The sequence below is a fragment of the Pimephales promelas genome, chromosome 5 (assembly GCF_988280905.1).
Source record: "Pimephales promelas chromosome 5, fPimPro1.hap1.1, whole genome shotgun sequence".
Lineage (NCBI taxonomy): Eukaryota > Metazoa > Chordata > Actinopteri > Cypriniformes > Leuciscidae > Pimephales > Pimephales promelas.
In genome coordinates, this window is record NC_142773.1 from 23,604,695 (window position 1) to 23,628,361 (window position 23,667).

At 37.2% G+C, this 23,667-nt stretch overlaps 1 protein-coding gene across 2 annotated transcripts in view; it reads right to left on the reverse strand.

Annotated features, from left to right (window-relative positions):
* The window catches only part of cdh24b (cadherin 24, type 2b), a 164,757-nt gene that overhangs the window by 103,975 nt on the left and 37,115 nt on the right, over window positions 1-23,667 (reverse strand). For both annotated transcript variants that reach the window (XM_039654595.2, XM_089131144.1), the window contains exon 2: window positions 132-1,854. In XM_039654595.2, the coding sequence (XP_039510529.2) occupies window positions 132-1,595 (1,464 nt within the window). In that variant the 5' untranslated portion in view covers window positions 1,596-1,854. The remainder of the gene's footprint in view (window positions 1-131; window positions 1,855-23,667) is intronic.

The window sequence follows — 23,667 nt, forward strand, 5'->3', positions numbered from 1 at the left end:
ATAAGAAAATTCTTACTGATCCCAAACATTTGCTAAATGCCTGTATTGACGTAGCAGTGAGAAAATAAAATTTTAAGAATTACAATTTTTGACTAAACCATCCTTTTAATAGAATCATAATGGGTTCTTACCCTTCCGATGAGCACTGGTTCTGGACCAGCATACTCCTCAATGACAAAGAACTGGTTCCAGATCCAGCTTCGTCGTCTTCTAGATCGAGCGATTTCCCCTTTTTGTTGATTCCGCCCCTCATCATCATCCTCATCCATTTCCTGGAAAACAAGGCCCTGTCCACCTCTGCCATGGCGAGAGTCCACAGTCATCTCTCCGCTCTCCTCCACCTCCTTCCTTCCCGATTCTGGATCTGGTGGGAGTTTTAGGATGTGACTGCTGTCAATGGGTTCTGAAATTTTAATCAATGAATTCTGAGTGACGCTGAATGGCATAAGAGTGCTCTGATCTGATTCATCTTCAACATCAAGACTCCTCTCAGTCAATGAGCTGAAAATGTCAGGCCGAAGTCCTGAGTCGATCTGAGACGGAGTGTGTGATATGCCCATATCTCTCTGACCAGCGAAGGGATTCGTCTCGGTGCTGGGCATGATCTCACTTTGAGGAGTTGATGCTATGTGAGTTGTGAAGTGCTTGTACTTCCATGAAGCAGTTACTGGAACACCTCTCACCTCCAATTTTCTGTCCTCCTCTCCATGATCCCCATTGAATCCGCTAAATTGTTTAAAGAGAGTGTGAACTGCTTGATCCGAATTTAGACTGGCATTTGTAAAAGTGCTTGAATGTAGCTCGGCAGTCTGGTTATCCATGTTATAAAGTTCAGGAGTGCCGTTCCTTTCTTGTTTTTTCAGTTTGATTGCCTCCGTCTGACTGTGATCCATGTTAATCAGATCCCTTTTCCTGCTGTGACTAATTTTTCCCAGAATATTTAGACCTGGGACACTCTTAAGCTGGGAATTCACAATCCGTACAAGGTTTTCTTTAGATATTAGTTTTAATAAGCTTCCAGTGAGATTCAATTTTCGAGGCAAATCTGGAGTGACTATCTTTGTACCAGCTGTAGTGTGAATGGCAAAATTTGAACTCATTCTGGATCTTGAAGGGATTTTGAATCTTGTTCTATTGAAGTGCATGCCAGAGGTTGGCCTGTGGTGCTTTGGGATCCATTTCTCAACTCTTCCACCTTTCCTTGTGTTATTTCTGCTCCTTTTTAAATCTAAAATGTCTCTAGAGTCATCAATTGGTGCTTGTGCCTTAAAATCCGCTTGACCAGAGTCTTCACTTATTTGTACAGGTGGTTTGGCATTGAACCCAACAAAATTTTCCTTGGTGAAGACGGGAGAAGCTCCATGGCTCTGGTGAGTTGTAATCTGCTCTTCAATTTCCTCAGGAGCAATCAGTTCTTTGAGTCTTGTCATTGTATTTCCATTCCTCTCCAAACTTGCATCCCATTGGTCAGTTGCTCCATTTCCTGTATGCTGGGTCTGAATTGAGCTCACCCCTCTTCTCCGGATAATCTTACTGACACAAGCACCTCCAACAAAACAGAGGGACACCAATAGGAGCAGCCTTCTATCAATCATGTCGTCTTATTATGATGTATTAATTTGAACAACAACTGATGAAAAGACGTGTTCGCTTTCCAGTTGTCTTCATTATTTCGTCTTTCTCTTCTCAGTCTCCTTCACTCAGTCCTCCATAACACCACCTTCATCCAGCTCTGGAGAGTGTACGTCAGTCACTGTTGTGTTCACTTTATCTATCTCCCTCTATCTAGCAGAGCGTCTGTGTTTTAGTGCCGGTGAAATGTTTTACTCAGTTTCCCACAGAGGGTTGGATGCCCTGAGAGAAAAGATAAAGATAATTAAGTTAAAACTTTAATCATTGCGGTATGTTAATTAAAAGTGGAACGACATGGCAAAGTAGCAGAACACACAGCCAAGCTGATTCATTAACGTATGAGTAATCACAAGACAGTAACGTCGGCATCATCATTACAATTCAGTATGAGCCAAGGTGGCTGATATTTTCTTGTACTGCCAGATGTCTAAGGCATCATCAGAAGGCTTATAGGAAAATTGTGTTATGGCATTACATTTGTGCTTATCGGAGACAGGTCTGATCGGCAGCGCACACAGTGGTGCTCCGGATCTTATATCTGAGTCTACTGTGTAATAAAAGCAAAATTGTCTATTGTAGCAGGCGTAGTCAGCGGGGCGCTGTGGTACCATGGATGATGCGTTACATGAGAAAAAAACTTTAGCTTCAGGTAAATATTGCTAAATTTAGACCTTCAAAAATTGAATATAAATAAATAACAAATAAATAACACAAATAAATAAATAAATAAAGTGATCCACAAATAATTGATGCTCTTATAGGCTTGTATGTTCAATCCCTTTCACATCAGTGGTGCTTTGACATATCTTGGGTCAAAGTACAAGATGGCTTAAAATGATTTACAATAAGACAAAACAAGCTTGAAAATTAGCTCAAACAAGCAAACCAGGGATCTCATGGTCTTTGAAAACCTGTACATATGAAGGAATTTTAAGGAAAAGTAATGGAAAGTAATAAAACCTTATAAATGATAACAGGACAGTGCCATTAACACCAGTGATCATGTAGCGCCTGGAAAGACTGGTCCTCAATTACATCAAGACTGCTCTCCCACTTACAGTTATCGCCAGTACCGTTATATTGTGACACCCCTAGTGTGAACAGTACCATGCAATGACAATAAAAGGGATCTTAATTTTTTTTATTAATCTTAAAGTTATGGAAAATGTTCCAATGGACACATTTTTCTACTTATGTCAAGCTCTTTGGGGATAGATAAAACCATATAACCACAAATGACTAGAAAAGTCATAAAAAGTGTAATTAAAAAGTGTAAAAACTGAAAATTAATCAGTTATTGAAACTTCTGGAATAGAACTGTTTTATTAAATTATCTTAATATACTTCCACTCCCAGTTTCTTTAAATAAAAAGGGTTTAAAATGAGCTATTTTTTTTACAGTAAAATTATTATTATACTGTAGTTGCTTTCACAAACAGGGCTTAGATTAAGCCATAATTTGGCCATAGTTCATTTAGTTAATAGCTTTTTGTGGCGATCAGGACGGGGCAGAGGGCCGTAAGAGAACGGCGGTGGCATGATTAATTAATAATGAGCGACACCTGCGTGACGCACCGGTCTCGTATCTCTCACAGAGGAGCGGAAGCATAAAAGGAGGAGCAACGACAGTGAAGGATGAGAGAGGACAGGCCTGGACTTTACGTTGTTTTGTTTATGTTTTATTATGTGTGTGCACGGCAGTCGGGCATGAGGGGCTGCCGTCTTTACTTTGTTTTTGTATTTGTTTATTTATTAAAGTTGTTAAATGTTCACTGGTTCCTGCCTTCTTATTCCTATAACAACAAACTGCATTACATTTTTATAAACATGCCTTAAAAAAATATTCAAACATGTCCTTACTGAGCTCCTCCATTTTCCTTCAATGAATTCAACTTAACACCCAAAAAAATACACCAAACATTTGAGTTTATTTTTGGTGAAATGAATGACAGACTTCTGAAGCATTCAAGCATGCAGTTGGTGATGCATCATTTCACAAGTTGATTTTTGCAATTACCCGTTACCGAAGCTGTTTCTACCACAATACATTAGGAACTGTGCAATTTACAGTTTAAGTTTGATGTTGAATGAGGCTGTCTGATTCGTATAGACATGAACAATGAGGCACTGCAGTGTGAGTTGTGTTTATGAAGAGTAATGAACAGTAAGTTGAATGATGGTAATGGTAAAAGTGCATAACATTGCATGGTGGGTTGCGTACACTGTAAATGATTTCTGTTGTTTTCACAGGATTATACTGTTTTTCTCAACAGTTTCTTACTGTATAATCTATGTACAGTAAGTTACAGTAGATTTAGTTGTTTTGACAGTATTAAATTGTTTTTTCAACAGTTATGTACTGTGCACACAGTTGACAGTATGTTACTGTAGAATTGCAATGCATTCTGGGAAATTATCGGTTACTGTTAATCTAAATACAGTGCAATTGACCGCGAAAAACACCACACACAGTTCCACGGGTAAAATTGCTAGCCTACTAATGTTATTCTTACATTTAAAATAAAAATGTAGCACTGGTTGACCATTAACAGTCATAATTTATGACATAATTTATGTCAGTGGGGTGTGCATGAGAGCATATTTGACTTTGGAAGTTTCTCTGTCGTGTCAGTGGTGCTGCTGTCTTTTCTGCCGACCTGCAACTTCTTCATCTGGTAAGTAATAATTCTTATAATGTGTATGCAAACGGATTCTAGCTAATAATAACTTTAAAGTTATTTAGAATAGCTGACCACGATTTCTATATTCAATTTAATATATTCTAGACATTTTAATATAATATGATAGGCTACTCTTCAATGTAGCCATTTGGGATGTTACTGTAAATTCAAATACATTAGTACGAAATGACCGCGAAAAATAACCACAACAAGCTGCCATTTTATGAAGAACTCTTCAGTTCCCTTCCCTCTGTAAGAACACGCAGGCCGTGCATCGCGTCGCTGTCGGTCGGCAACGTTTTCGCCATACATCTGGTTAGTAATTCATATTTTTATGCAAACCATAGAGTTAACAGATTACCGTTAGAAAGAAGTGGCCGCGGAATGTTCGATAACGTCTAAGTCAGACGCGGATTTCTTTTATGTTGATAGCCTTACTTGATTAAATGTGATTTTATTAACATATATTTCATATGTAACCTCTTATACGGTCAAAATGGTCTAATCATTTTGTTATTATTTACCACGTTAAGTCGGTGGAAGCGCCTGCACGTTCATTATTTTATGACTTACAGGGGTTAGGAATTGATAATCGATAAATGTATCCTGAAATCGGACATCCAAGGTTAGGATTCGGATTTATTGTTATAAAATTAAAGTGCCGATTCCTCTTATTGATTTTTTCACGCTTATTTTCGTGTAAATCCTGACCTGGCGTTCTGCCATTATAACGTTACCTCAGTGATAAAGTTGGACCGCGGAAAGCGCCCAAGGTGTATTTTTGTCCAAAATACAAAGCTATGTGTGACATTTACAGTATTTGTTGTGGTCTTTGTTAATCTTTGGTTATCATTAACGACACATACACGAGGGAGTTAGCCTGGTGTTGACCACTTTACTAGCGAACTTAGAATCAACAACAACAAAATAACCCCGGGTCATACCAACTACACAAACTGCCTGGGGGTGTTCCGGTAGCAACCATTCACTGCATATACTACAGTATTGTCGGCTATAATATCATTTTTTTTTTTTTTTTTTTTTTACTATGTGTAAACTGACATGTACTCATTTGAAGGGAACGATGCCTTGTCAATCTTTTTTTAAGTCATGTAACTTAGTATCACACAAGCAAGATTTAGCCTACGTTTTCACGTGATCGTAAATGAATTGATTTTAAACAACAGTCCAACAAACAAGATTTTAGTATTAAGTGAATTACACTTTAGACATCATTTTGTCTGTTTTTGCTGTTTAGCCAAAACAACAACAAAAACGTACTATATTTTAACTGTCTTGTCTGTTCTCCTTTTCCACAGGTGTGAGCTGTGCATGTTAAGAAGACCCCTATCCATCTTGACGACCGATGAATTGTAAATCTAATCTAATTTAATTATTCTATTTATCTAACTACTACTACTATACCTTGGTCCAGTACTGACCCACTGAGAACATTTTAAACGGATTTTTATCCATCTGTGAATTTTGTCTATCTGCAAGTTGTTTAGAATTGTTGTGTGAAAATAAACGTTACAGTACAGTTTAAGGTTTAATTGCATAAAAGCTTGGATAGAAAACTTCCTATTGCAAAAGTTAGAACATAAGTCTGCATATAAATAATTATTGATACCGTAATGCAAGTTTTTCATGGCACATGTGCATGATGAGGTTGTTTTGTGTTTATTTATTTTTTTTTTTTAAAGGACACTGGATAACTTGTCATTTTGTTATACTCATCTGGATTGGTGGTTTACTCGTCAAAGCTTTTATAGTTTATAAGTTTATATGTGTCTCCCAGCCCTGCAAATCTGGTCCCTTAGATAGAAAGCAGCCAAAAACCCTTTAAAATCAGCAACTGACCAGTTAGACAGTCTATCTCAAACCAATAGACAATCTTAGACTAGTTTAAGCTGTTTTACCCCAGCAGGGAGTGGGTGGATGAGTTGTTATGAACTATCTTTCTAATAGATTGATCAGATAGCACCCCTTTAATCTTTTCTATTTTACCTGTTCATGATAATTTTTGCATGTATTTATGCATAATTGTTCATGATTGTCATGCATGATTTTTATTGTATTATATTACATTTTTATTATTAATGTATTTAATTGTATTAATGTATTTAAATGTATATTATGTAAATGTACTAATGTGTTTGAAAATACACAATAAACCTTGTGCAGTTAAAGCTTCAATTGTTCTTTTTTCTATTTCCCATTAACAGTTAAAATAATATTTCTACAGATTTTCTACAGGTTACACAGTAGCACTATAAAATAAATACAATAACATTTCATACTATACAGTATTATTAAAAATTAACAGTGTAATTCTGTACTTCAATATGGTAAGAAATTACAGTAAAATAATGTTATTTAATTTGCAGTATGCTTAACAGTACTGTAGTTAGTGTTACGGTAATTTTACTGTTAAATGAAATACAGCAAGTACTGGATAATTGTTGCCAGTAAGTTACTGTTAATTTGACAAGAAATTTTTTACAGTGTATGTGCAAAGAGAGGGCCGCCCTGTGGGATTGCAAAACCATGAACTGTGGACCATATAACTACAGAACTACTTTCACCCAAGAACAGTGTGTTATGATTACAGTCCTAGAAAGTGCATAAAGCCATCCATTCAGACCACAAATGGTGAATGGTGGAGAGTTAGCAAACGGACATGATTAGAGATTTACCTGCGGGGGAATGCACTAGGGCTTCTAAACTACACTTAACCCTGGGTTAATGTCTTTATAAACACCAGGTAACGTCCAGTTTTAACTCTGGGTTAATCAACATTTCACGTGTGATTTTTTAAAGGGATTTAGCAGTAGTTTGCACCCCCAAAATATTGCACTAAATAAATACAATATGATGCTAGAATGCCATGGGGAGTTGTTTAGCAACAGACAACCATTCATAACCAGCCTCAGTACTTGCCTCTTTAAATATTCGTGTGCTTCGTACAGTTGCAGAAAATACCCATGCCCCCATATCTAAGGGAAACAGTTGCGACAAATGTGTTTAAGTCGACATAAAATTAAAATTCACCCAATCATGTTATTGCTCTTATTGTGAATGATTCATTCATGCATATTTCATTTTCTTCATGACCTCATAATTTTTAATCAAAATATCATAACTTTATCTTTTGTAGTATACAATTCTGAAGAAAAGAGTGTCGCTACTTCTGTTTTATCACAATTTTAACTGGATAGATAAAGACACACGTATTATTTTGAGGTACTACAGTATGTTTAAGAAGACACAAGACAACCCGAGCAGAGACACGATGACATTCCTACAAATAGACAAGCAGTTATTAATACAGGTCATGTCCTGTCAATCAATGTTAATGACCTCATGCATATGCAAATAAGAACTTTAACCCAGCATTAACAAACGCACAGTGTGAAATCTATGAATTAATAACCATGAATAAAGTATGCAGTGTTGCCAAGTCCATGTTTTTTTTTTCCATGGAATTAAGCTACTTTTACACTATTGCCGTGGGTTGTTTTTATATTCCGTGCAAGCGACACCCCACCCCCGGAACACAATCATGCTAGTTTTGGCTGTGATTGGGATAGTTTTGATTAACAATTGGACTGGCTTTGTTGTGCAGACCTGGCAACCCTGAAAGTATGAACAGTGTGAAACATGAATAAAATAACCAAGGATTACATTAACCAAGTGTAAGAAGCCCAGCTGTGATTCACATAATTGCAGAGCAATGCGTTGTATGTTATGTATGTCTGCTGTAAATGCTATGACATGCAAGTAAAGTAGTGGCGCTCTTGGGTTTGTCAACATGCCCACTGAAGCATAACAGAGTCCTGCGTATCCTCACAGGATCCCCAAAATTCCCCTCCTGATTATTCACACAAGCCTTCATTCCTTAACAAATATTCCTCCCATCTCCTAAAAGCTTTTCTGTTCATGTTATATTTTCTCTTTCGTCACCTCCTCCCACTCACCACCTGTCTCTCTCTGCCTCTCTCTTTCCATTTATCGGCATTGTTTTAATATGTTATCCTCTGCCTCTCTTTCCTTTTCTTCGGCTACCTCCACGTCAATCATGATTGTTCTTTAACCTCTCTGACCTTCTGCGCTTTGACTTGCTTCGATCAATCAGCCAATCTCCGCATTGACGTTGGGATTGACGGCTGTCTGGCACCTGCACTGATTCCTAAACGAAATGAACCTGAAGCTGGGAGTCTTACCGGTGATTCTTAAAGATTATACAAATGAAAAACACGTTAACATGCAACAATGGGATCCAAGTCTGCAGTAGCAGATTTACACAATGGACAAACTAAACAGCTGTTTGTGGGGTTTATGGCAGTTGAGGTTCATACAAAAAGGGATTTGTTTTTGCTGGAACAACAGATGAATATGTGTCAAACAAATCATTCATCCAGATAGAGATAGGAAACTGCTGATAGATTGTTGTGATTTGAATTTAACAAGCTTGAAAACAATGGTGAAGCAAAAATTGCAGAGGCAGTGAAACGTTCTTGCCAGCAGTGACAGTTTCTTTAGATTAGATTCATTAGATAGGAACTTTTTTCACGCTGGCTGACTTATTATTGATGGCTAGACGGTCATAACTTGGGCACAGATTTGGATATGGACAGTTTATAGGCAATAGACTGTAGAATAGAGCCTAAGAATATTTGTATTGATGTTGGCTGAATATAATGCAATAAAAGCCTGGTGTGTCATTTTTCATAAAAAAAAATTCAGTTTTTTTTTCAGCTACAGTACAGATGTTACATTTTATGATATCAAACTGACTTTCTACATAGATACTGTATAGGCACTGTATAACATAAACAACGAGAACAGGGATTTTTCTAATATGGTCAATAAACTCAAGTTTATTATTTGGACATTTAAAGGTAGTAATAATTAAAAAAAATATATATGATACTTAATTTATCCAGAATTGTGTTTCACTAATTCATTGAATAAAAATAGTTTATTTGTAATCTTTAACCTAATTGTAATAACTGCCTCTGAAACAACTTTTCTTTGGTGGTGGGAAAAAAAAAATAGTATGACATGCATGAATGTTTCGCCAATCATATTCGGGTCCTAAGCAACCCAGATTTATGTCTAACAAGGATGGATTTCTACAAGTCGTGACGCATGATTATATAAAACTCGCCTGGTATTATTAGACAACAAAATAATCATATTTACTTTTTGGTGCTTGGAAGGGTTTAGTTTGTGAATATGTTTGTGAAAGTGTTGGAAAAAAAACCCTACATGATTAGAACATATTCTAGTTAGCAGCTCCAGACCTACAATAACCTATCATAGGTGGGAAAGAAGTTTAGAAAGATCTCCAAAGATAAGGTTTTTAACACAAAGGTTGCTGGTTTATTTCCAGGAAGGTGTGTCCCACTGGACAGGTTCTGTGACAGCACTCTTGCTCTAGCACTGCTGTGCTCCTGAGTGAGACACTTAACCTCGCTCTGTCCCTGAGTAAGGCTCTTAACACCAGCTTGTTTAAGTGTCTCTGCTCCAGGCAGACTGCCCCTCCAATCACAGTGTTGCTTTAAATAAAATGTCTGCAAAATGACAAGTAAACCATGCTGAATACATTAAAAATCGGTGTTATCTTAATAAGACAGTTTTCATGCTCCAGTCCCCAAAATACGCACACAGAGAATCATAAGTAGCTCAAATTTCGCTCAGCCTATTTACTCATCCATCTACAGTATACAATGTAAGTCCAAATCCAGACTTTGAGGGAAAAAAGCTCCCATTTGTGATTCAAAATTCTGCCCTGAGTTAGCCTAAATAGTTCAAGTAAGCTAACAAATCTTACTTCAGCAGAAAAAAGGTTATCCATTACAATATTTCTGGAAAATTTGTTTTTTCATTAGATGTTTTGATGCTGCTCTGCCTACGCTCCACATATAGAGCCAAGCAACAAAAAAAGAGGAATTTCTTAAGGCTACAAAAGCTATGAAGAGCCCTTTCTAGGGCAGAAATCAATAAAGCTGTTGCCAACTTGAAGAATGAAGAAGAATTAAGCAGTAAAGTAAGCAAACTCAGCAAACTAATACCTCTGCTAAATGTTAATCACTCTTATACTCATGGGCAGCATTTTGTATGAAAAGTGGATGGGATGATGGCACCTGAACAGTCATGGAGAAAGCTTATGAATATTAATAAGGTTATGCTAAAATCATTTAAAATAGAATATATGTTCAATTAAAAAAATAACTGATTTAAACAACAATTTCCACCAAATGCTGAGTGGTAATTCAACATAAAAATGAATCTATATAACAAAGCCATCATTCTTGTCGACCAATTCAAGTGCTTCATTTAAAATTATGATATATAAGAAAACCATGGAAACATTTTCGCTTTGAATACATGGGTTTGGGGTTCTGATTTGCCCTAAAGTTAGTTTTTGTTTTAATAAACAGTAACATTTATTTTAGTGCTGTCCATTTAACCACGTGTTAGTGTCGTTATTTGATAAGAAAGTAACTTGCTTTGCCACATGACCTGTGTGTAAATTTCATAATAAAAATTTGCATTAAAGCCAGTCAAGCTTGAGGTAGTATTTCATTCCGCTGCTACGGACAAACTATGATAAATATAATATTATATAATATTTTAAAATGTAGAAAAGCAATAGTGAGTGAAGCAATAAATAAGCATTAATTGTCACACATAGTTGTGTGTAAAAGGCAAAATTGCTACTAGCCACAATTTCCATTGTATTAAACACATCCCTGTTGCAAGCTATTTCATAAAGTGGTGGGGATGTGAAATGATGCCATGCTTATTCCCGTTCAATAATTGCTCATGGCTCTTGCCCACATGAAGGGCGTAAAATGCAGGTGGTTGGATTTTGCTATTGTCATGGCACCAGGGCAACATGCTGAGAGCGTAGAGTAAACTAGCGCATGAACATTGTCACATCTGCGGTGGGAGTACTCCTGCTCGACACGAACAGCATATGCGAGGGAGACAGACTAAGCATAATGTACCCTTCACTACGTGGTCTCTGATCCTAAATCAATGCAGGGAAAAAATGTACGGCTGAAGTACGGGAGCATACTTCCCGTACTTCAGTTTGTGTGTGTGAGTGTGAACAGCATCCGATCACTTCGAGGCTTTTCTTTCACTTCATGCGACATGCATCCATTCGCCCTCTGGACAATCAGAGTATCTCACTGAACTGATTAATTGGGGCCATAAATAGTTTTAATACATTTTTCCTTTCCCCGGGGCTTCGGAATCCCATGGTTCGTTAGTATTGGAGGCAGATCTTTTTTATCGATCGCTGGAACCCGTGGTGCAGTGAAGGCTGTCACCAACTTAACGAGACTGAAAATTTTAATTACGATTCTCATCCGTATTCCTTGCTCGCCATTTATTTCTCACTCACACACATAACACCTACCCAAAAAAACACAGTTCTCAACCAGAAAGCCAGAAACACATTCAGTCGGCAACATATACGCTCCGTTCCAAAACATGCTTTGGACGTGTAAGAAGTACGCATACTCTCAAAGTGAGGGCTGTTAAAAAAAGTAGGAAAAAGTAGGAAAGGTTTATTTTGTTATTACTTACACATCCTCATGTTGTTCTAAACCTGTATTTCTTTCTAATATTGGACACAAAAGAAGATATTTTGAAGAATGTTGGTATCCAAACAATTGACGGCAAACAGTTGATTTTTTTTCAAGTTTTTTTTTTTTTTTTTTTTTCCAAGTCAATGCGGTCCATCAACTGTCTGGTCACCAACATTCAAAATATCTTTTTTTGTATTCAAAAGAAGAAAGAAACTCATACAGGTCTGGAACAACATGAGGGCGAGTAAATGATGACAAAATTTGTCTATCCCTTGAACTATCCCTCTAATAACACTTCCTAGCTTTGACCAAATTTTAAGCAACATCACAACATGTATCCTTCCCAAATCCCAGTATGCACTATAAAGTTTAGAAAAATCAAACCCAAGATGACAGACAAAAAAATAAATAAATAGGGATCCACTACATTGAATGAATTCATTCTGATTAATGAATCCGAACATAGTGTTTACATGAACGCTACAAAAATTGTTCGAGATGATGTGTGCGTTTATGTCACAAGCTTTAAATAGGAATTACATTTTTGACATGAGCACAAATATACAGTTTCCTGCTGGTTGCGCATCCTATCCATTTTCCTACAGTGCCAGTGCTTCATTTCTTTGTTTTAAAGAGCAGACGTAATATTTATCTAATTCGGATCCTAATTAGGAAACGACTAGCACATGAACTGTTGAGCCTTGCAGCTTATATTTATCAATCATTTAAAAACGCCCCTTCTCACGCTCAAAACAAGCCGTCTGTGGATGAGAGTCTGAAACAAGGATTTGTGGGACGTTGTCCTTCTCCACTTTTTTATTTTTATTTTATTTTATTTGAAATGCATGTACATTTATAACACTAATCCCCGGTTTCACAGACCAGGTTTAGCATAAGTCCCACACTAAAATGCATGTCTAAGCTGTTTTAACTGAAAGCAACTTGCACTAAGATATCTTAAAATATGTCAGTGCCATTGTTTTGTTGTTGTTTTTTTCTAGGCACGTTTATAAAAGCTACTTAAACATGCTTATGCCACATGTCTGTAAAGCCAGTCCTATACTTTATATTATATTTAGGGTTGTGCAAAGATTAATTGTGATTACTCGCATCCAAAATAAAAGTTTGTGTTTACATAATATGTGTGTGTGTGCTGTTTATAATTATTTTGTATATATATGAATACAAATGCATGCATTTATATATGCATGTGCTATTTGTATGATGCACAGTTGCAACCGACCTACATTGAAGCTCTCAAAATCGGTCACTTATGCAGTATTTCAGTTAGTAAGTAGGCAGCAAGGCTGTTTATGGTGTTCTTGAAAATAACACTCTTCATAATTCACAATCCACAGAAGATTTCAGATCAAAAATACACAGCGCACTCTAACTCGAGGAAACATTATCCCACACATGGCAGGGGAAATAAATAAATCTAAATCTTTTTTTTTTTTTTTACCTCTCCTGCTGTAATGCTCCAGGGAAGAACCTTCTGGACCAAAAGGGAAAAATAGTAAAGAAAAAGCCTCTTTATTGCTACTGAAGAGGGAAAAAAAACAAATATAGGCAAAGTAATGCTGTGCGGAGTGTATGGTGGCTGCAGGTGCCCCCTGCTGCGAGACCTTCAGCGGCACAAAAGTACAAAAATGACTTTGAGAGAGTCGGTCTTTCCTGACTCACAAAAGCTTGAGTGTGAAACAAGAGATCTGAGAGCAACGGGGGGAAATCTGCCAAAGCGCTGTGGGATAATGCATGAGGCATTCTGTTTGCAAAAGGAGGACGTATCTTAATCTAAATGGATAAAATCCATCCTCCTACATTTGTATTTTAGCTCCTAAGGTGAAATTGTCAAACCGCTGATCAGTATTCTGTGACTACGCCAGTGCGGGGTGTCGGCGGGGGGCCAGTGTTTTTAAAAATGTCGGCTCCCTCGGGACACTCGAGAAACATGCTGGAAGGGGTGGAAAAAACAACAACACGATCCTCGACAGAAATGGACAGAGGGAGTATAATCTGGATGGTTTTTACGTTCCGATAAGTGGCAAGGATAAGTCCACTTCAGGGTGGTTCCCGTCTGGAGGATTAATATAAAAGGATCATTTAACACAAAAGACAAAAAGGGGCTTAAAACCGCACAGGGCCTCGGCACGCTGTGAGCGTTTCCGTCGGGGCGAGCGGAGGAGAGGAAATGAAAACTCAGCAATCGGCAGATGAAATGGGACATGAGTGAAACAGATAAACAATCTCTGAGCCCTCTGTTACAAAACAGCCTATAAGAGACAATCAATCTGCCTCCCACAATCCAACTGGAGAAATCTCGCCATCGGTAATCTGATTACGGCGAATGGCGCTAAAAGTACAGTGGGAAAATGATAAACATGCCCTTACTCTGACCCCACTGTCATAAGCACCTCATTAATAACATAATCAGTATTCACACACATTACTGAGCTTTTAATTATTCATACACATCATCAAGAGATGCATAGGGTTAGATAAGAGACATTTTGGTATTTGACAAAGCCAGGTATTTTGCATTATTTTAATAATAAAAGTGTAACAAGCCCAAGCCCACTTTCATTAATCTCAAAATCCTCATATTGCCCCCCCCAAAAAAACTAAATGAACCACTTTCTTATTTGCATAAAATAACAAATTCAAAGTTCATATCTGTTTAAATCTCAAAAGGTAGAGTTATGAATAAAAGCTGTTAGAAGATGTGTGAGCCATCAACATTTTTAGCAATTTCTTTGTGCTAATGACACAAGCATTTCAAATCAATGACATTTGTGTCATTTACATTGAGATTTTCACCAAGTACATGTATTATGTTGCAGTTCCTGTAAAGTTAGCATTAGTAGCACAAGTTAGCATTCGCCTCTGTGTTATGGTTTTATGGTTTGTCTTGTGATTCTAATAGAGCCGACTGAGATTAATTGCGAGGAGTTACGATTATATTTTTATGCTGCATTATACACTGGAAAATGGACTTTCAATCTGTCTAGTTACATCTTATATTGATAACTTCTGCACAGTCAATGGTTTTAGCGACTCGTGTATGTCAGTGTTTCACAGACAAAGAGTTGCCCAAGAGGATTTGCTGGTGAGTAAGAAAGTACGGAAACATTTGCTGAAATTACACCTGATGCCCATCAAGAGTCTTTCTTCTTCTTCTGCCTCAGTGGCTCTTGACATCAAAAAGCTATCTGATCCCTTCAGAACAGCGCCTGACATTTTACCGAATGGTCTGCAATCTTTGCCTCCACTCAGCAAAAGCTCTATGTATGTGTGCGTGTGTTTGTGTGGATTCACTACATGCTTACACAAAGTTAACAAATATGTCAAGATGATGTTAATTGATTACATTTTAACTGAATTATTTATATGGTTAATCAAGAGCAATTATTGTATATCAATATTTGCTGAGAAACACCGACCCAATGAAGACAATTCAAATACTTTATCTACATTAATGCAGTAGATTAATCCATTGAATAGACAGCCTGGTATCATGAGAAAATGTAACTATTTTACGAGGTGGCAATTTCATATTTCTTAGATGTAATTCATACTGAAACATGCCATTCTTTTAGAAACAAAACCGTAGAAATTCATTTCAATGAGAATGTGTTGGAATAGGCAAAAAGAAGAAAAAAAATAAACTAGAATGTCTAACCTGGTCTTCCAGCCTTGCAAAGCTGGTCTACAAAAGCTGGTCTATCTGAAATCCCGGCCTGACCAACTGGAAAATGTCCAAAACCCCCCTAAAATGATCCTACAGACCATTCTGACCATGTAAGTTGGAGACCCAACCATTTTAGGCTAGTTTAAGATGCTTTTTAGGTGTGTCTTTAAACTTTTGAACATTCTCTGTATGTGTGGTTAACATTGCAAAAACATGAAGAGGGTATTTAAATTCTAATTGTGGTGTTTTAGAAATTTCCAATGTAATGGGACATTTTAAATTACATTATTAATTTATTTTACCTTATTTATTCTCACACAATTAACAAGTTAAATTGACACACCTAATTAAATATGAATGACCGCAGTCTCTAAAACACATGTAAAATACTTGACCCAACCTCTAAAGAGAACATAAACTTCTTCAACCGATTAAAGTGCCTTCATTCAGTTTATTTCACTCCACTCACCACAACTCTCTGAGAAGCCTTTCTTACAGTAAGCGTTCTTGTAGAAGCTCAGCTGGACAGGCAGATGAATAGGACAAGTTAACCAATACATTTTAACATTTACAACACTACACTCCCTAAGAACAAGACAAGACCCCTGTCATAAAGCCTGAAAGAGAATTAATAGCTCATTTTACTAATTACTACTCGTTTGTCATTAAGCTGACGGTTTCATCCAGAGCAATTTACAATACGCTTATTATGGAAGGTCCCCTGTGGTGCAACTTGGGGTAAAGTGTCTTGCTCAAGGGCACGATCCATTGATCAATCCTTACGAGGTTTCAACCTGCAACCATTTTGATTACCAGCCAAGATCTTTAACCCCAAGGCTACGCTTTCTTTTTCAACCACTCTCAAGTTCATTTAACAACAAATGCTTCCATTGTAGCCTTACAATCTCTGAGGCCTTTATGAAAAGAGCAACACCAAAAAAAAAAAAAGGCACTACAGTATCTCAACAGGGCACATCCTCTAGCTGAATGACAATAAAGTGAACTTCTTCAGCAAACACAGATCGATTGGCTTTGTTCAAGTTGTCTGTTGGATAGCCTTGCTATCAACGCTCAGACATCTTACGTGAACCCAAATACAATCGAATCACACGCTCTCTTACTATATCACAATTTACTAGTGAGGGGTTCTGTAGCCTAGAGCAGGTTTTTGCTCTGTCATTAAAACTACCCTTGCTTAGTTCAAAGCTTTAGGGATCTGTGATGGCTGCAGGTACTGATCAAGCTAACAAGCTCAGAGCAGTGCTATATAAATGCTACTGTTGTGAGGTCTGGGGTGTGGGGTCTAAAAAATAAGACTTTAAGTTTGTTTGGGGGTTTTGTGAGATGCCTGAGGCGTTTTTGTTTCTATATTGCTAAACCCTGCCTTGCACCACAAACCACTAGTTCGTGTGTGTAGCAGGTTGCATGATTATATTTGTTGTTCAGGTTTCGGCTGGAGCTGGTAGAACCGGAGTTGAATAAATTGAGCCTTTGAAAAAAAGAAATAGTTGTTTGTTTAGAAATGCATAAGAAAAACAGTTACTCAGCTGCCGTTGTTTATTTAAATTTTATTTTAAGTTTAAGTAATTGTTTTCCAAGTTTTTTATTTAAATTTTAGTTTTATTTCAACTTCAACTTATTTTATTTCAGTTTGACGCCAAAGCAACATTTCTAATAATACATTATTAATTTTATTTCATCTTTTTTTTTTCAATTGTTGTTCAAATACATAATTTTTCCATTTGCTATTTAATATATGAGGGAGCCATTTTGAAGACAAAAGTGTTTCAAAAAAGATTATTATATGCTAATTTTGATTTTATAGCATTATTGAGAAGAATATACATCTTTGATACCAGGGGAAAAATATAACCATAAACTGTTTAGGTAAGTTTAGGTAGAACCTAAGAAGAAAAATTAAATATAAGAAGAAAAATTATTATAGGTCCTGAACGGATGGACACGGAGTAAAGAAATTGGAAGCGGGTGGGTGTGGAATGAAACTCGCAGGAGCGGGAAAACAAAATCAGTCTCACGCAGACCTCTAGGGTAAAGCTAACGCTCTCTGAAATGGAATGTTAGCATACTGGCGTGTTGACAATCCTGCAGCGTCAGCTACAGTGGAGTGCTATAGCTACTAAATATCTGCAGTGCTGTCTTCACATCAGATGTTCAAGCTAAAAGTCAAAGCTGAAACACCTCTTTAGTTCTTTTAAAAGCTTCCATTCAACTGTCATATTAAGCAAGATGAGGAATTTCAGAGTAATACGCTAAGTAACAGAGTGAATTAGACCCGTTAAAAGGGAAAGTGCAGCTTCATGATGTGCCATACTGGTGATTGCTGAAGTACGTGGTCCTTTGTACCTATACAAGAGCTTACACAAGCTACGCGGGGATATTTGACAAGCAAAAGGAAGCTAGGATTATGTTATACATTCATAAATGCACAATTGATACAGTGGTGCTCTCTATACTCCACAAAACGCTATACTGTAGGTACAGTGCTGCAAAGAACCGCAGCATGCAGGTCTATAAAACTCATCTGCTTTCCCTTTTTAATCCCCCTGGTTGGAGTCACAGCGCGCCCTGCCTCATTAGCATATCTCCCTGTACGGGTGACTTTCATTCTCTCCAGTCCTCTTGCGCTTTAGCAAGCTGTTGACAGTTATTTTTGTAATTCTAATGACTTTGCCCCAATCTCTAATGCATTTACTGTTTTGTTATTTTCCGTATATGGGTCATTTTCGGGAGGTACATTCTTCTTCTGTTAGGCAGCAAAGATTCATTATCTTAATCAGTATTTTTGTCTTGTTTTACTTAAACATCCTTAAATCAAGACTAATGTACTGTACTAGAGAAGCAAAACTGTGTAAGATAACAAGGCTTGTTTTCAAAAAAATATATTATTGCCACCGGCAAATTATTTTCGTTCGCCTCGAGCATTAAGCTGTTTATGCACTGTGCAAAAAAAAAAAAAAAAAAAAAAAGCTTTTCTTACTTAGTATTTTTGTCTTGTTTCCAGTTCAAATATCTAAAAATTATTTTTATCAAGATGCTTTTCATAGATAAGCAAAATGGCAAAAGTTTTCTGTAAAAGTATTATGTCTTGTTTTCTGGATGGGAAAGAAATCAAAATGAAGTGAGTTTATTGGGTGAAAAATCATCTTGAATTAATATTTAAAAGCAAATAATAAGCAAATTTATAAGCAAATAATATTTTTTTCTAGCTTGTTTTAAGCAAAAACAAAAAACAACAACAATATCTTATGTCATTTTACTTGTCTCAGAATTGTTTGATATTTGGACTGGAAACAAGACACGAATACTAAATAGGAAAAGCATTTTTTATTTTTTTTTTGCAGAATTTGAACAGTTGTCGAAAAAAAAATATTAAACAGTACTGTATAACTCTTATTATCTTACACAGTTTGACTTCTCAAGCAAACTTATTTTGCCCTAAAGAGATTATCGCATTAGAGAAAAATACTTATTTAAAATAGTTTTTCAGTTAGAGCATTTTTTGGTTCCAAAAGGAGAAGAGGATGCATAGAAAAGCAGAGAAAGAAACATAATTTGGAAGACATCTCAAAAAAGATTTTGATTAACAAAACAGCTGATAAAACTAATAATCTCACATTTAAGCTCTTTTGACGGTAAAAGCTCCTTTGGTTTGTTCGCGCAGATGTAAATTTACCAAATGATCCGGCTTGCTCTTTGTCATTATTCTTTGATGTATTACAGTGCATTGAGCCTCGGGACGGGTTTGGCCGGGCTGTGTTTCAGCTGATGTACTTTGCAGTGAACTAAGTTATGAGTCATTCTAATAGCCTGCTGGTTTTATTTGGATGCTTTTATATCTTTAGTAGGTTTTATTTGTGGACAGATATAACACATTGTGCAGAGCAAGGCTTGGGTTTTTGTTTTGTTGTTTTTTTGGGGGTTTTTTTTTTTTTGGGGGGGGGGGGTTGGGTTGGGGGGTTCCCGCATCAAGCTTACACGTATTTGCACAACCCAAGCATGCGACTCAATAAAGTACAGTTCTGTTTCTTTGGTTAGCGTAGCGTTTTTATTGAGTTGTTTTGATAGAGATTTAAAGGGCTATATGGGAGCCGAGGAGAGCTTGTATGGGGTTTTGTAGATTCATTTTTATGTTGTGCTCTGCTGTGCAAGTTATGCTGATATACTTTCCCGCAACCTTCTGCAACAGTAATTCAGTTTAGCGAGACCACGGCAGCCTCAGTTAGCGTGTGTTCGGTTGTATTTCAGGGTCGTTTTCAGAGTCGTCTTTTAGTCTGCCTCGGCTTCAGCAAGAGGTAGTAACTCTGCCGTAGACGTCCAGACAGTGTCCTCCTCCTCCTCCTCCTCATCGTTTTCTCATTTCCTCTCACCCCTTGAGCGACTCTCTCTGACCACTCAAGGTCATCCCCAAGCACACAGGGCAGCGGCTGATAAGAGAGAGCAGCCGGCGGTCACGTGGAGGGAGGGACACATACTGCATAATGCACAACTAAGCGCTCTTTGATGAGGAGATTCCCCACCTTGGGAACACAGAGATCACAACCTATTTTTCCGAAATCCCTGTGCTTTGTTTAGCCTTCCTTCGCTTTTTCTTGTTTATAAAGCCACATCCATTACTGCGGAGAAGCTTACCCGATAATCCCGCATAATGGATGGACTCTGCCGTTCCTTTTGATGGATCCCCCTATAATTTTAATGTGAGTGCTCTCGCCCGCTCGGACAGGTATTCGGCTCGCTTTTGGCTATAGCTTATATGAATGGGCAACATAAGAGCTTTGTTTTTAGGCCCCTCTTTCTCCATGCGCATATCAATAAGGGCATTATAACGAGGGTATCGCTTCTTTTTAGTACACCGCTGCCATTAAGAGTCTTTGGAGTCAGCTTTTCTCTACTTCTCTAGATCCATCCCTTCATCACCCATATATCCCATCTCTCCCTCTCTCGGCGTATTAGCCATTCAAAGATCTCTCTCTCTCCATGGCATGCAGTAAAAGTTATCTCTCCATCTCTCCTGCCGTCGCTTTATCTCTCTAATCTTCCTTAATCTTCCAGCCCAGAGTGAAGTGAGAATTAGTTTCTCACTCTCTCTCATCAATCTCTCACACCCTTCCAGCCAGCTCTGTACCTCTCTCGCCATTTAACTTTACTCTCCCTCCCTCATTTGTACTTTTTCGCACCGTTATTATAAATTGGTCTTGACTCTCCACCTTTTCAGGTTCTCACTCAGATCAGAGATCTTTCTCTCGTGGAAACATACATATCCATTAGTTCTACCTTTCTTTCTTGCACTAACACTCTCTTTGTCCTTACCCCCACACTAAAGTTCTGAAGAAACATGTTCATTTAATCCTGTCAATCACAATACAAGGGCATTTGAGGGTGTTTTTTTCAACTATGCTTCACTTTTGGCCCTGAACTAAATAAACAAACATTCTGAACACTTACAACAGTTGTTTCAATCACATTTCTAAATGTGTATTGTGTTTAATGCATTTAATATAATGAAAACTGTATCAATTTATTGTAATTGACACTATTGAAAAGACAGAATAAGTCAATTGAATTGAGGTAAATAATGACACTGCAGCTTTTATAATTCATTTGAATTAAGTGAATTGAATTTACTGTTTTATTACGATAAAACTGCTTTAAAACAATCTATATTCTAGTATTTCCAAAAGTATTTGAAAAAAAATTATAGAAACAAAATAGCTCGATTATCTCTAATCAAACTACAAAAATGGCCGAATGGGGTGGAGTTGAACTCAGCAACCCAGAGAGCGGTCGGGGTATAACACATCTCCTTTTTATTTAAAGAGGCCGCATCAAAACGAGTTGACCACAGACGCACATCAGAAAAGGGGTATAAAAGGGGCATGTGGACCTATAACAATGAGGAATTCAGTCCCAAGCATTGCAATTTCACTTTATATAGACCACAAATGTATGATTTAAATGTGAAAAAGGAATGATTTAAAAGCATGATATGTACCCCTTTAAGGTTAGAAGTTGCTTCCTGAACACCATCTAACAAAATACTTGCAAAACTTTACAGTAACACTTATATTATGACCCGCAAACAACTGTGTAAGTAAACCGAAATTACAGCTGTACTGTACGTAATTACAGTGTACTTCCGTGTAGGTATAAGGGAACAATATGTTAAGTTTTGGGTAATAAAGGGGTAACAAGCAGATATACAACCTGCAAAAACACTGTAATTTTGGTTTACTTACGCAGTTGTTTGTGGGTCGTAATATAAAGTGTTACCAACTTTACAAATGACACCAAAATTGCAACGAATTGCACAGACTCTCAAATAATTAAAAATGGCAAAACTTTATAAACAAAACCAAGCTGAAGCTACTCTCTCTTTAATTAAAAATCTGACGAATGTCAATGTTTCTACAAAGAAATGATGAGAACTCAAAAGCTCCACGTCCTTTTTTAGATAAACCAATCCTCACAATCCCACTAAAGGGACTTCATAAATAACAAACCTGGCCTATATCCCAGGAAAGCTATCATATCGCTGTGCTTTCTTCTCTCTGTACATTTTTGTTGAGTTTACTGCTGTGGCCTGGATTGAAGGTACAGAGGTGACAGACAGCACCTTTGATGTGCGCAGACATTTCTTTTAAAAATGACTATGCTGAATGAATACACAATTTGCTCAGCAGCAGGTACACAGATGCACTTCTGTAGCAAAAGTAGGAGTGCTCCATTGTTTATGTTGTTTTTCTTTGTTTGTTAATTACATAATTGAGGTTGATGTATATTTATGTGTATATTAAGCAATATTTAAACATTGCTTTATATTTTTAGATAATTTCTTTTCCAGACAAAATAGATAGAGAAAGCCAAAGACAGACAGATGAGAGCCATGAGAGGTATAGACCGGCGCAGGAGAAGTAAGAGAGTGGACAAAACAAAAATAAATCAAGATTGGAGCAAGAAACAGCATTAATGCGACGAGCGGGAGAAAGAAGATGAAGATTAGAGGTTTAAGGATAAACAGATAAGGAGAGCATTGAGCAAGCACGTGGCAGGCGACGAAGCGAAGTAAAAAAATAAGATAGAGAGATGAGATGAGAGACTGGCAGCCGATAAGACGTAATCCTCCCCCTTTCCCTGTCATTCCAAAGAAAACAGAGAGCACTAGCAGAAGAAAGAGAGAGAAAAATGTGAGGCCACCTCATTTACTTAGCCGCTTACATGATCCTTCCATTTTCAGCGTCCCGGTGATTAAACGTAACTCATTTCCCTTCACCTAAGAAATCTAAGAAAGACAGTAGCTATATGAAATACAATTCGGAATAATTTCTCTCCTCAAGCTCCCCCTTGTGCAGACACACACCTTCTGTTACTGACGTAAAATAAAGATGTGGCAAGTATAAAAGAATATGAGAAGTGTATTGCATCGTATTGCATCTGGAGTAGTGCAAGTTGAGAGTCTGCTTCCCAAATACTTCTAAGAGTGGATCTGTTAGGATCTAACTAGGAGAAGAACTGCCACTTTAAATGCTACTGAGAGTCTATGAGCGGTTTACATTATTGACTGTGTGGGGCCCTTAAATACTGTCTCTGGATCTAGTGACAAAAGTCCAATTACACAATTTCCAGCATTGGTTTTGCCCATTGGCGTCAAAAACCAAGTTCAAAACCCAATTCAATGAGAATACATTTTTGTGAATTTTATCCTCCGAAACTTACATTTTAATAGGCCTACATTTATTTTATTTTGCTACAGCTTTTGAGTAACAAATAAACACAATAAATCCACACTGTTTTGAATATAAATTAAAAACATGATTGATATAACTGAAATATTTAATTATTTTCAAAAATGTGTTTTTTTTTGTTTTTGTTTTTTACAGTGGGGCATGTTACCCTCTTCTGGGGCATGTTGTGAGAAAAGTGAACTCGTTAGAGAAAGTCCTCTCATCCACACCTCGATCTACACCCTCAATGAGAGGTGGTCCTGTACTTCGGCTGGTGGCCAGGGTGGCCTGAGGGTGAGAGTGTGGAACAAAACGCTGACTGT